This window comes from Xenopus laevis, chromosome 5L, assembly GCF_017654675.1.
Source record: "Xenopus laevis strain J_2021 chromosome 5L, Xenopus_laevis_v10.1, whole genome shotgun sequence".
NCBI classification, from domain to species: domain Eukaryota; kingdom Metazoa; phylum Chordata; class Amphibia; order Anura; family Pipidae; genus Xenopus; species Xenopus laevis.
In genome coordinates this window covers 28,369,547-28,384,452 of record NC_054379.1, presented here as the reverse complement: position 1 = coordinate 28,384,452, position 14,906 = coordinate 28,369,547, and the positions used below count along the sequence as shown (strand labels likewise).

The following is a 14,906-nucleotide window of genomic DNA, read 5'->3' as shown; positions in this document are numbered from 1 at the left end:
CTGTAACAGGAAGAAGTGTGAAAGCAAAAGACAGAACTGTCTGTTAATTGGCTCATGTGACCTAACATGGTTAGGTTTGTTTGTGTGCACCTTGAATCCTAGGATTCTTTTGTAATGGCAATTTTCTATTTATGATTTCCCAATAGCACACACTACTAAAAAAGTATATTATTACAAAAATGGTTTATTTACATGAAGCAGGGTTTTACATATGAGCTGTTTTATGTGATATATTTTTATAGAGACCTACATTGTTTGGGGGGGATATAGTTTTCCTTTAATAGATAACAGATAAGCTATGTGATAGTAATACTAGGAATGCACCAAATCCACTATTTTGGATTCGGCCAACCCCCGAATCCTTCAAAAGTTTCGGCCAAATAACGTATCCTAATTTGCATATCTTTGTTTTCTGACTAAAAGTCACGCGATTTCCCTCCCTGTAATTTGGCTTTGGTTCGGCCGGGCAGAAGGATTTGGCTGAATCCGAATCCGTCTGAAAAAGGCCGAATCCTGGATTCGGTGCATCCCTATAGAATGCAATGGGATTCTACAGAGTGCATCCGTTATCTTCTACGTAACCTTTGCTTCAAATGGTGCACCCATGGCTACACAGCAGCTTGTTTATATAAACTATAGTAGTACATTATAGTGTAACAATTTCATTTTTTTGGTGTTACTGTTCCTTTAAGGCTTGCATGGGCCTTTAACACAACGTAACCTAAAACCGCTCAGAGTGTTCTTATGAGTATTTTTGCAATTTACTGTGCTCGAATAATTCCATTTGTTTCTCCTGATGCTTCCCTGCTTAATTTATCACTTCTGTCACATTGAGCAATAGAACTGAGCAGGGAAGCATCAATAACAGAAAGGGGTGCATGTGAGACCCAATGATATTTGCAGAGTTTCCACTGCTAATATCATGGCAACAAATTGAATAAAATAATTGTCTAACGCAAAAGTGCTCAGAAGAACAATTGTATGCAATGTTGTGCCAAAAGGTATATGTCCACTTTAAGCCTGACTTTACTTTACTGCTTATGCCGTTTTGCAGCATTTGCAAATGGATCATTTTTCTTAGCAGCCTTATACCAACCTATAATGTAACTAATAACCACACTTTTTCAATCAGTTTCCTGCCTATGAGCTTCAGAAGCCACTTGGGCTCAGCCTCCGACACAGCAAGGGGTCATTTATAAACACTGGGCAAATTTGCACCTGGGCAGTAACCCATAGCAACCAATCAGATAGCAACCAATCAGTGATTAGCTTTTATTAGCCAGCTGCAAGTTGACCGCAATCATCTGATTGGTTGCCATGGTTACTGCCCTGGTGCAAATTTGCCCAGTGTTTATAAATGACCCCCACTGTGTTGGAGGCTGAGCCCAAATGGCTTCTGAAGCTCATAGGCTGGAAACTGATTGAAAAAGTTTGGTTATTAGTTAAATTTGCTCAGTGTTTATAAATAACCCCACTATATTTGTACAGGTATGGGACCTGTTATCCAGAATGCTTCGGACCTGGGTTTTTCCAGATAACGGACCTTTCCGTAATTTGGATCTACATAACTTGTCTACTAGAAAATCATGTAAACATTAAATAAACCCAATAGGCGGGTTCTGTTTCCAATAAGGATTAATTATGGATCATGTACAAGGTACTGTTTTATTATTACAGAGGAAAAGGAAATCATTTTTGAAAATCTGGATAAAATGGAGTCTATGGGAGACGGCCTTTCTGTAATGTGGAGCTTTCTGGATAATGGGTTTCCAGATAACCGATCCTATACCTGTACAGTATTTATATAAGTGTTTATGAGTTTTTATACTGGTATTTTTTATTGTCCAAGCCGCATCTCGTGTATTTTCCCCCGTCGTGTTTTTAAAGCATTACGTTATTATTATGCATTTTTTAGTTTATTTTGTTCATTTTCATAAATGCTTTTTTTTACTGAAACAGAAATATGTCAAAGCAGGAAGAATATTTGCCGCTTTGCATAGGCATTAGTGTGAAAGAATTAAACTCATAAGCATCCCAGGAGACAAGGAGCAAATAAACCGTGAGAGAGTATTACCGACACAAGAGATACATATTAGTGAATCTTTGTAGGGATGCTGCTGAGGATGAGCAGCCAGACACAATCCTTGGACTCAGCTGCAGCAAAACCTACAAAGCAATCAAATTAATTTTAAAAATGTGTCTGTCTGGGCCAGAGCCAGATTGGAAGGGGTCCAGCAGAGAGTGGCGTGAGGGAAAATGAATCTGCAGCTTGTATCTAGGCAAAAAAGTTCATTTGTTTCCGTAATAACATGATAATATCTTTCCTTTTACAATGGAAGTACATATTTATTTTGCAGTAGACTATTGGGGAAATAGTATCAGCCATTATGCCTGTATAAGGGTAAGGGCACATAGGCAGATTCGGGGAGATTAGTCGCCCTGGCGACAAATCGCCTCTTCTTCAGGGTGACAAATAGGGGAACTGCTTTCTCCTACCTTCCCGCCGGCTAGAATGAAAAATCACCAGTGGGATTGTAAGAGGGTGAACAAATTGATGTAACTGATTTTTGTTCAAAACATAGTTAAATAATGTATGAATGCATGTGTTAAAAGTATTGGGAGTGTTATGTGCTTAACTGGCCACCAGGTAGTGCACATGGGTAAAAAATGTAATTTGTTCCCCCACCACTAGAGGTGATAAAGGGTATAAAAGGGAGCCACACCCTAGAGTTAAGGTCTGTTGATGGGAGGATGCTGCCAGAGATGGAAGCTCTGTTTTGAACGAGACCTAAACAAAGAAGGAAAAAGGTAGAGATTTGTATAGAAGCTTTCAGTATAGCAGGCGCTAGGTGTCTGAGTTAGGGAAGTTAGAATGGGTAGTTTATTGCCCCCAAAAATAAATGGAAAGCCAATACCTTGTCTGCTACAAACGGGTGAATCCCAAACTTTATTCCATGGTGCTCACAACACTTCAATGTTCATTGAAGTGTTGTGAGCACCATGGAATAAAGTTTGGGATTCACCCGTTTGTAGCAGACAAGGTATTGGCTTTCCATTTATTTTTGACTATTTCACTGGCGAGTGTCTAGGCCAGAGCCTCTACCCAATTCCCCTATCTGGACTTTAATGAGTAGTTTATTGCCCCACCTAGGAGTCTAGTGGAAATAGTTTCCCGTGGATATCCCACAAGATAGGGACCCAGAGTGAAGGGAAGACACAGGATAGGGTTAATAGGGCTTAAGGCAAGGAAAAGCACTGTCGGTGGATCCCGGGCCGGAATAGTAAAGGGTCGAGCACCAGATTACTGAGACTGGAAGGCTTGGCGAAATGGTAAAAGGGTGCTAAATTGCACTGGATTACCGAACCAGGCAGAAGAAAAGACCGGAGCTGTGAGTGTTAAACCCGCCCTAGCATCCGGGAAAGGCCCTATGGGATCTTGGTACGGGAACTGTTAAGCTGGCCATAGATGTGAAGATTTTTAAAACATCCGATCGTCATCGTATTATCTCGAAACGATTGTATGATCGTACATCAACTAAAAAGACCATTTGCCAGGAAAACAAAGGGTAGCTGCCTGCTTGGCCCTGCAAACATAGATAGATTGCACTGGGACCGGTAAAGATTTTTTAACCTGGCCGATCATTTTTCTGACAGATGTCAAACGGAAAATCTTAAGATGTACTATCTTTTATCTTGAATGATGTTGGATGCATGACTTGAACTGTGAGTGTGGCTGTTTGGATTTGTGTGCCTAAAAGAAAAGAAAACATTTTTATTCACGACATTCTGGCTCGAGATCGTTTATGTGAGGGGTTAATAGTCGGTAACCACCCTTACAGGAAGGCACTCGCGACGCTTTGTTTTCCGAAGTTGCCTCACAAGGAAACTTCGGGCAACTTTGGAAGACGAAACACCAATGGCGATTTTTTTTTTTATTATAGCCGGTAGGAAGGTTGGGGAAGACAGTTCAGGGAGATTGTCGCCCCAAAGAAGAGGAGATTTGTTGCCGGGGCGACTAATCGCCCCGAACCTGCCCGTGTGCCCTTACCCTAAAGAAACGTGCCGGCGAATAAAGTTACTTCCTCAAATACTTTTACATGTGACAACCTGAAAATGAATTGTGTGTCTGGGTATATGAATGTTCATCCGGAGTGTATGAGTTAGTGGTGGTGTGAGAGTATTAGACTGGGAATGTATGTGGGCGAGGAAGAATCCATGAGGGAAAGTGAACTGTGGATGTGGATGTACAAAGGTAGCCATACACTATGGGGGTTATTTACTAAACTCCCAATGCAAAAATCCTGAAAAATGTGTGATTTTTTTTTTTTTTTATAAAATCGGACTTTTAAAAATCACGAATTTTTTGGAATTCATTAAACCCTGAGGATGGAAAAGTCTGAATCTGAAAATCCAGCATCTCAGACCTGTCGAGGTTGCATATAAGTCAATGGGAGAAGTCCCAATGATTTGTTTGATGTGCGCTGGGTTTCGTGCAATACCCCTGGGCAAAAAGCATAAGAAGTCAGAGTTTTCGGGTGAAAAATCAAAACTGAGGAAAAATCCTGAAAATCTGATATATTTTTTTTCCCCCACAAAGCCAATTGTCTGGAAAATGCAATAATAATAATTTTTCTCATTTCACTTCACCAACTATTTTGTGCCGATCCATCACATAAAATAAGATTAAGAAACATTTAAATTGCAGGTTGGAATGTAACAAAATAGGTAAAAAGCCAAGGGGGTTGAATACATTTGCAAGGCAGAGTATATTTACTGCTGTTAGCCCCACTTTTGTGACTACAGCAGGATGGTGTGCAATTATAATTTACTCATTTTCTTTCCTCTTTTTTCCAGGCTAAATTTGATGCTGAAATGCCTTGTGAAACAGTTAGCAAGATTCATTTAGTGGATCTCGCTGGAAGCGAGAGAGCCGATGCCACTGGTGCTACAGGTGTGCGGCTGAAGGAAGGAGGGAACATTAATAAATCCTTAGTCACTCTGGGAAATGTCATTTCTGCCTTAGGTAGGCACCTACATTTATCGCTGTAATTCTTCCATTTATGTGTGTGGTTGACATTAAGGAGCAGATTTATTAAGGGTTGAAGTGAAAATGAGAATTTTCAAATTTTTTTTTTTTTTTGGTCAAAACTCTCAAATGCGAATTGTGAATTATCCGAACTCGATCCGAGTTTTAATTCGAATTTCGAGATTTGTCATACTCTGGCCCTTTAAGAACTCGAATTCGATTATTCGCCCACCTTAAACCTGCCGAGTAACCGTATAAGTCAATGGCAGAGGTCCAGGGATCATTTTGGTGATGTTTGTAGCCTTTCTGACATTCAATTCCAGTTTTTTAAATTCGTATCGAGTTTTTACAATTTAATTTTGAATTCGATTCTAGTTTTTGGGTTGTTAAAATTCATTCGAATTTAAAAAATTATATTTTTTTAATAAATTTCAACTAGTCGAATTTATGGGTGATTAGGGTAAGGTCACACTGGGATATTCGTGGAGATTTAGTCGCCCGGCGACTAATCGCCTCTTCTATGGGGGCGACTAATCTCCCTGAACTGCTTCCGCCTGCTTGAATGAGAAATTGCCTGCGGCATAGCACTCACAGTGCTTAATTTTCCGAAATCGCTCGAAGTTGCCTCACGAGAAAACTTTGGGCGTCTTCGGAAAATGAAGTGCCGCGAGTGCCATGCCGCAGGCGAATTCTCATTCTAGCAGGCGGAAACAGTTTGAGAAAATTAGTCGCCCCAAAAGAAGAGGCGATTAGTCGCCGGGCAACTAAATCTTCCCGAATCTGCCAGTGTGACCTTACCCTTAGGGGAGTTTTTAAAAACTGACATGATTTCAAAATTCGACCTTTGATAAATGTGCCTCTAACGGTTCCTGTCCTTAGCAATGCAGTCAGTAGGCGCAGCTCTTTTCTCTGTGCAACTTCATGGTTAATATCTTACTCTCCGTTTATAACTGTAAAAATGCCCTAAGGGTGTTCTTTTTCTACAAAAAGGGAAGAGAAATATTTGCAGTCATTTCATTTTCTTGCTCTCTTTTTCAGCTGATTTATCTCAGGATGCAGCCAACCATCTTGCTAAGAAAAAGCAAGTCTTCGTGCCTTACCGGGATTCTGTTCTGACTTGGCTCTTAAAAGATAGCCTGGGAGGAAACTCCAAGACCATAATGATTGCCAGTAAGCATTTCAATTTCCTCTAGTTCTTATCTAACTTTTGGAGGCTTACTGCTGAATTCACCCAATGACAGATTTGTTTACTTCCCTTTGAAAACCTTGGCCGAAAACATTCAATAATGCTTCTTTGGCCATTCTTTCATGGTCTCTAAATGCCGGTGTGATTTTAGGATTTTACGCTGAATGGCAAACAGCTGAAGAAATATCCTGATAATTAGAATAATAAATCACACAACCAATTTAGGGATCTGCAAGCAGAATGCTCAGGACTTGGGGTTTTCCGTATAAGGGGCCTCTCCTTAATTCAGAACTCCATATCTTAAGCCTACTGAAAAATCATTTAAACATTAATTAAACCCAAGACTGTTCTGTCTCCAATGAGCATTAATTATATCTCAGTTTGGATCAAGTACAAGCTACTGTTTTATTATTATTACAGAGAAGTAAATCATTTTAACATTTTTGAATTACTTGATAAAAAGAGTCTCGTAATTCGTATCTTTCTCAATAACAGGATTCCGGATAATAGATGATATTTCTATTCAGGCCTCTCCTATTTATATTCCATCAATGCATGGTTGCTAGGGGAATTTGAACCCTAGTTATTTTCTAGGGCAATTTTCACTAAAAAGAAAATACACAACGACATTGACTATTTACTAAAAGACGAACAACACACTTTGCTAACGAATTACGTTGTCGCTGGCGAACTTTCACCACTATTCGCCAGACGATTTTTCGCTCAGGTGAATCATTGTAAATCTGATATTTTATCAAAGTGTGCAAATTTAAATTTGTTATCCTTTTCACCAAAATCTATATCTGACTGGCGAATTAATACAATGAAAAATGACTCTTTGATGGAAAAGGAGTCTCGTAATTCGTATCTTTCTCGATAACGGGGTTCCGGATAATAGATGCCATACCTGTGTTTTTTTTATTTACCATTTAAAGCAAATTAGGAGATGAATTGAAAATTATTTTGTTTTTAGTGTTTTATCTCTTAGGCTGGCTTGCTACAGCTTTTCTTATCAGTTGCCATATCCACCTGTTGTTCCATAGACCTAATAAGGCGCTGGAAAGGGGTGTAGCCTAGAAACGAAATAATATGGTCTATTGTCATCTCATAGCCTGCAGACAGAGAAGCTATGCCAGCAGAAATATCACACTGTAGAAATCATGGTACTGCAGGAACAATTGTAATTCTAGGTAGGCCCTTTATCATATTGGCTCACATAGCGGCACATTTACAGGTATGGGATCCATTATCTGGAAACCCGTTCTCCAAAAAGCTCCGGATTACGGAATGGCTGTCTCCCATAAACTCCAGGTTATCCAAAAAATCCATTTTTAAAAAAAATGATTTCCTTTTTCTCTGTAATATTAAAACAGTAGCTTGTACTTGATCCCAACTAAGATATAATTAGTCTTTATTGTAAGCAGAACCAGCCTATTGGGTTTGTTTAATGTTTACATGATTTCTAATAGATGGATATAAAGATCCAAATTGTGGAAAGATCCGTTATGTGAAAAGCCCCAGGTCCCGAGCATTCCGTATAACAGGCCCCCATACCTGTACTAAAGAGCTAATTTTCACTAAAAAGAAATAACACTACTACACAGACTATTTACTAAAAGACAAGCAACACACTTTGCTAGTGAATTACCTTGTTGCTGGCGAATTTTCACTGCGTTTCGCCAGGTGAGTTTTTGTTCAGGTGAATGATTGTAAATCCGATATTTTATCAAAGTGTGAAAATTTCAATTCGTTATCCTTTTAGCCAAAATCTTTTCCGCCAGCTTCTGACTGGCGAATTAATACAATGAAGCCACATCCTCAAGACTATTATGTCAGTGACATCATCTCCTGTATTCCAAAAAAAGTCATAAGCAAAAAAAAATGCTGCAGTTTTTTCATATTTTAAAATGGGGTTATGTTTACACGTTGTAACTGTGAAAAAATATATTATTTATTTATTTTAACATTTGAAGCTCATGCCACATTTGTTTTAGGGTGGGCTCATGGCATTGGACAATAGAGGATCTCTGTCTTCATTTAGCTTCCTTGGACATTTTTAATAAGTAGTGGTCACTTCCAGCTATTTCACCAACATTACTAATACATACATATGACCTTTATATACCCACTGAATTTTAATTGATGCTAGCATAAGTACACCAATGAATTTTCGGGCCAATGAAGAAACGCTAGAGAAAATAATTTGTCAAATTTTCGCACCAACGAGACATCGCTGACAAAAGTATTCCCAACGTTCTCTAGCCGAGATTTGTTGCACATTTTGATGAATAAGCGTATTCGTCACAAAATAACGTCTGGTGGAGACTTTCAAAGCTAACATTTTCATGTAAGTAAATGTGCCCCAAGGTCATGAATAAAATTAGTAGGGATGCACCGAATCCTTCTGCCCGGCCGAACGGAATCCTGATCCTAATTTGCATATGCATATGAAATTGTGAGACTTTTTGTCAGAAAACAAGGAAGTAAAAAATGTTTTCCCCTTCCCACCCCTAATTTGGTTCGGGTTCGGTATTCAGCCGAATCTTTCGTGAAGGATTTGGGGGTACGGCCGTATCCAAAAAAGTGGATTCGGTGCATCCCTAAAAATTAGGGATGCACCGAATCCACTATTTGGGATTCGGCCGAATCCTTGGTGAAAGATTCGGCCCAATACCAATCCGAATCCTAATTTGCATATGCAAATTAGGTTAGGACCAGGAAAGGAAAAAGTGGAAAAAATTCTTCTTTTGTGACGAAAAATCGCGTGATTTCCCTACCCGCCCCTAATTTACAGATGCAAATTAGGATTCGGTTTGGCCAGGCACAAGGATTCAGTCAAATCCGAATCCTGCTGAAAAAGACCGAATCCCGAACCGAATCCTGGATGCACCGAATCCCCAAATCCTTTGTGAAAGAATCGGCTGAATTCCAAATCCGAAGTGGAAAAAACTTTTTTTTCCTTCCTTGTTTTGTGACAAAAAGTCACACCATTTCCCTTCCCACTCCTAATTTGCATATTCAAATTAGGATTTGGATTTGGTTCGGCCAGGCACAAGGATTCGGCAGAATCTTGCTGAAAAAGGCAGAATCCTGGCCGAATCCCGAACCGATTCCTGGATTCGGTGCATCACTAATACATTCACATGGAAACTGCCTGTCATTGCAGGTGACTGGCAGTTTGTGGTGCAAATGTGCAGTGTCTCTCAAATGGCATCACAGCCACATGAATAGAGGTCAAAGATTGCTTTAGTCAGACTGTGTCATTAAACAAAAAAAGTTTGTATCTGTGAATAAATCCAATGTGGAAATAATTTGATAATTATTAAATTTGAGAATTTAAAAAAAAAAAAAAAAACTGTGCCGAACTGATAAAACCTGCCTCTAATTAAGTAGAGGTGATAAAATGCACAAATGATATAGTATATTTTATTATATTAATAATTATAAAAGCACACATTCAGAGATTTTGTTTTTGTTTCCCTTTAATGAAGTTATTGGAGAGAATTCCGTAGAGGAACAATAATGTCTTGAATAGAAAGAAGACAATCTTGAGAGTGAAATTAGGTCAAACTTCTACAGAGGCTGAACTGTTCAGATAAGCAAAGGGCAGGCTAAAGAGGCCAGTGGGGTTCTTATCTCCCATCAAACTTTTCTATGTTTCTAGGTTACACATTCAAATAAGTTATTTGACTTTTAAATTACAAACCACGTTCCTGCTCATTGAAGCCTGAGGTACTGAATAATTTGTCTTTGAATTCTTTCTTCACAGCTATTTCTCCTGCTGATATCAATTATGGAGAAACCTTAAGTACACTTCGCTATGCAAATCGAGCCAAAAACATCATCAACAAGCCCACCATTAATGAGGATACTAACGTCAAGCTAATTCGCGAGCTTCGAGCCGAAATAGCTCGCTTGAAAGCTCTGCTTGCTCAAGGGAATCAGGTTAGTGCTTTTAATTCTCAACTTATAATTAACTTTCTTTGAGTAATGGCATCTATTTCAGGGTCTTAATATGATCATTATCACTTGTTCGAGTTAGACGGAGCACGTGCCTCTTTGAGAAATAAGAAAGTGACAAGACTCTAATAAGCCACTTAATAAGCCTTCCTGTTGTTCATTCCCAGTTGACGGAAAACCCACAACCAAGGGGTTGTTCACCTTTGAGTTAACTTTTAGTATGATTTAGGGAGCGATATTCAGAGACCGTTTGCAATTGGTTTTCATTTTTTATTGTTTGTGTTTTTCGAGTTATTTAGCTTTTTATTCAGCAGCTCCAGTTTGCAGTGTCAGTAATCGGAATGCTATGGTCCAAATTGCCCTAGCAACCATGCATTGATTTGAATGAGAATATGGAATATTAATAGGGGAGGCTCGGAACAGGAAGATGAGTAATAAAAAGTAGCAATAACAATAGAGGATTTGTTTTTAGATGGGGTCAGTGACCCCTTTTTGAAAGCTAGAAAGAGTCAGAAGAAGAAGGCAAATAATTCATAAACTATAAAAAAAAATAATAATAATAATGAAGACCAATTGAAAATTTGCTTAGAATTAGCCATTCTATAACATACTAAAAGTTAACCTGAAGGTGAACCACCCCTATAATGCAATACAGTTTTGGCTGCATCTGTCATTTTTTAAACATTTAAAACAAAAAAACGTAATTATTAGAGGTTTTAATACATATAGGGGCACATTTACTTAGGGTCGAATATCGAGGGAATATCGAATATCGAAGTCGAAGGATTTTGCGCAATTCGTTCGATTGAACGATCAAAGGATTTTAATCCGTCGATCGAAGGATTATCCTTCAATCAGAAAAGTGTTACCTTCCCCATAGGCTAACATTGGCCTCGGTAGGTTTTAGGTGGCAAACTAGGGGGTCGAAGACATTTTTAAAGAGACAGTACTTCGATTATCGAATAGTCGAATATTCAAACGATTTTTAGTTTGAATCGTTTGATTCGAAGGTCGTAGTCGAAGTAGCCAATTCGATGGACGAAGTAGCCAAAAAAACCATTCGAAAATCGAATTTTTTTTCTTCTATTTTCCTCCATTCCTTCACTCGAGCTTAGTGAATGGGCCCCATAGACAAAAATAAGTACCCATAAGGGTGCAGCTTGCTGTAAACTTATACTGTAAGTGAGCTGCCTTTTACCAGTGAGCCAGTCTAAGTAAACATCACAAGCCTGACAGTAGCTTCTTATCATATTATGGTTCTGACACCCATTATGACCCACTTTCCAGCTAAGTTTCATTTATCTAATTTCTCCTGCCATAAAATCAATGACCCCATCTAAAAAACAAATGTTCTGTAAGGCTACAAATGTATTGTTATTGCTACCTTTTATTACTCATCTTTCTATTTAGGCCTCTCCTATTCATATTCCAGTCTCTTATTCAAATCAATGTCTGGTTGCTAGAGTAATTTGGGCCTTGCAACCAGAAATTGCAGACTGGAGAGCTGCTGAATAAAAAGCTAAATAACTAAAAAACACAAATAATAAAAAATGAAGAATGTCACTCTGAATATCATTCTCTGCATCAATCTACATGTATGGGACCGGTTATCCAGAATGCTCTGGACCTGGGGTTTTCTGGATAACAGATCTTTCTGTAATTTGGATCTTCATACCTTAAGGTTAGAAAGCATGTAAACGTTAAATAAATCCAATAGAATGGTTTTGCTTCAGTTCGGCCGGGCAGAAGGATTCGAATCTGAATCCTGCTGAAAAAAGCCGAATTCTGGATTCGGTGCATCCCTATATAGATTATAATGGGACATCATCACAAAAAGTAGACCTCGTAACAGTAAAGTATGGGCACTCCTGGTTTAACAGGTATAGGATCTCTTATCCGGACCTAGGGATTTCCATATAAATGGCTTATTAGTGTACTTCCTTAACCTAAGATGCCTTTCCTTGTGCAAACAACTCAACCATCTGTCAGTAGTGCATTGCAAATCATGCTGGAATCCGCCAGTTTGAACAGGTGAAATCTGTCAGTGTCTCCTAGCATGAGAATGTTGGTTGCATCCAGGAAGTTAAAATGTTAGGTTGAGGAACTCACAAACAAAGCATTAACTGTATAATTACATCTAAGAAAAAATAATCATTTGTGAAGCAGATTTATTAAACCTCCTTGGCAGTTAAATGCATTCGTATAGTAAAAAGATTAGCACATGGACTGTACTTATGCCTTTGACAACATTGCTCAGGTAATTTGACAACTAGAACAAAATGTTCCCTCAGATAGCGTTTAACAGCTTGATAATTAAAGGTCATTTGGTTTGTGAAGAGCCATCAAGTCAAAGATTGCTGACGTGGTTATTTGTGACTACTCTGCAGGTGCAAGGGCCAGAACAGATAAAGGATTAAAATAAAAAACTGACATTTTAACAGTATTAGCTGGAAGTATAGAAGCACAGTCTCTTATATGGAACAATACTACCGTATATACCTGTGTATAAGCCGAGTTTTTCAGCATCCAAAATGTGCTAAAAAAGTCTACCTCGGCTTATACTCGGGTCAGCGGTAACCGACCCGAGCAGCTGAGATTGCAGTCACTTTTAATCATTCCTATACCAACAGAACACTTGGGGAGAGACTGCAATATCCCACAATGCCCTCTGTTGGTTATATGAAAGAATAACAGTGCGCCATCTGTTGGTTGTGTGAAAGAATAACAGTGACTGCAATATCACACAGCGCCATCTGTTGGTTGTATGAAAGAATAACAGTGACTGCAATATCACACAGTGCCATCTGTTGGTTGTATGAAAGATTAACAGTGACTGCAATATCACACAGCGCCCTCTGTTGGTTATATGAAAGAATAACAGTGACTGCAATATCACACAGCGCCCTCTGTTGGTTATACGAAAAATTAACAGTGATGGCAATATCAAACAGCACCCTCTGCACATGGTAGTGGGACAATGCACACAGTAATCCGTTTGGCAATTCACCATTCAACTTTGCAAAGAAGTCCGGTTGATCGCTGGGGGGATCGCTTTGGCAGAATGTGCGCTGCTGGGAGACAGGGCTGTAGTTGTGTCTAGGCTTATACTAGAGTCAATAAGTTTTCCCAGTTTTCGTAGGTAAAATTAGGTACCTCGGCTTATACTCGGGTCGGCTTATACTCGAGTATATACGGTATATATGCATAGAGAGAGACAACATGCTTACAAGACATATATGTACCAGCATTGTACACTGCTACCACTTCACTGTAGATATGGGTTTTTTGGGGGGGGTATAGGCAGTGTTGGATTTTAGGGGGCAGATTTATTAAGGGTCAAATTGAAAATTCAAATTAGAATTTTCGATTATTTTTTTTTTATGGTCAGTGCTGTCAAATTCGACTAGGGAATTAGCCAAACTCGATTTGAGTCCTTTAAAAACAAATTCGAATTAGATTTTTGAGATTTATCATACTCTGGCCCTTTAAGAATTCAAATTTGACTATTCGCCATCTCAAACCTCCTGAATTGCTGTATAAGTCAATGGAAGAGGTCCAGTGAGCAATTTGGAAATGTTTGCAGCCTTCCTGACATTAAGGGGCACATTTACCTAGGGTCGAATATCGAGGGTTAATATCGAACGATCGAAGGAATAATCGATCGAAATCGAACGATTTAAATCCATCGATCGAACGAAATTCCTTCGATCAAAAAAACCTTGTAAAGCCTATAGGGGCCTTCCCCATAGGCTAACATTGGCCTCGGTAGGTTTTAGGTGGCGAACTAGGGGGTCGAAGTTTTTTTTTAAAGAGACAGTACTTCGACTATCGAATAGTCAAATAGTCGAACGATTTTTACTTCGAATCGTTCGATTCGAATGTCGTAGTCGAAGGTCGAAGTAGCCAATTCGATGGTGGAAGTAGCCAAAAAAACCATTCGAAATTTCGAAGTATTTTTCCTCTATTTTCCTCTATTCCTTCACTCGAGCTTAGTGAATGGGCCCCTACAACTCACGTCGAGTTTGATAGAATTTGATTCGAGTTTTCAACTTGATAAAATTTGTCTAAGTTTAAGCTGTCTGATTTTTATAATAATCGAATATTAGAATTTTGAGTACAATCAAATTCATGTGAGTTAAAAATGATTATCACATGAATTCGAAATTCGAATATTGGTATTGGTGCTATGGCTTTTCTTCAGCAGGATTGGGCATCTTGTTAAAATACATGGAAGGATTGATTGATGAGAACAGGGATTTTTTTTTTCATATTCTCTATAAAATGTTACATTTTTAAACACACAACTGCACATATAAACTCAAAATGAGTAGTTTTTATGAAATGTATGAAAATCAACCTAAAACTTTCACTATCTCCCAGATTTGTTATTTTTATATGTTGATCTATATGTTAGTCTTATAATTACTATACAGTGCTGTGGAATAGGTTGACAGTTTATAAATATGTTCAGGTGTGGGACCTGTTATCCAAAATACTTGGGACCTGGGGTCTCATCCATAATTTGGATCGTCATAACTTAAGTCTACTAGAAAATCATGTAAACATTAAATAAACCCAATAGGCTGGTGTTGCCTCCAATAAGGATTAATTATATCTCAGGGATCAAGTACAAGGTACTGTTTTATTATTTCAGAGAAAAAGGAATAATTTTTAGAAATTTGGATAAAGTGCATATGGCCTTCCCGTAAATTCAGAACTTTCTGGATATCGGTT

At 38.6% G+C, this 14,906-nt stretch overlaps 1 protein-coding gene across 4 annotated transcripts in view; it reads left to right on the top strand.

Annotated features, from left to right (window-relative positions):
• The window catches only part of LOC108716574 (kinesin-like protein KIF16B), a 163,066-nt gene that overhangs the window by 32,354 nt on the left and 115,806 nt on the right, over positions 1–14,906 (top strand). For all 4 annotated transcript variants that reach the window (XM_018262802.2, XM_041562627.1, XM_041562626.1 and 1 more), the window contains exons 8-10: positions 4,855–5,023; positions 6,065–6,196; positions 9,982–10,157. In XM_018262802.2, the coding sequence (XP_018118291.1) occupies positions 4,855–5,023; positions 6,065–6,196; positions 9,982–10,157 (477 nt within the window). The remainder of the gene's footprint in view (positions 1–4,854; positions 5,024–6,064; positions 6,197–9,981; positions 10,158–14,906) is intronic.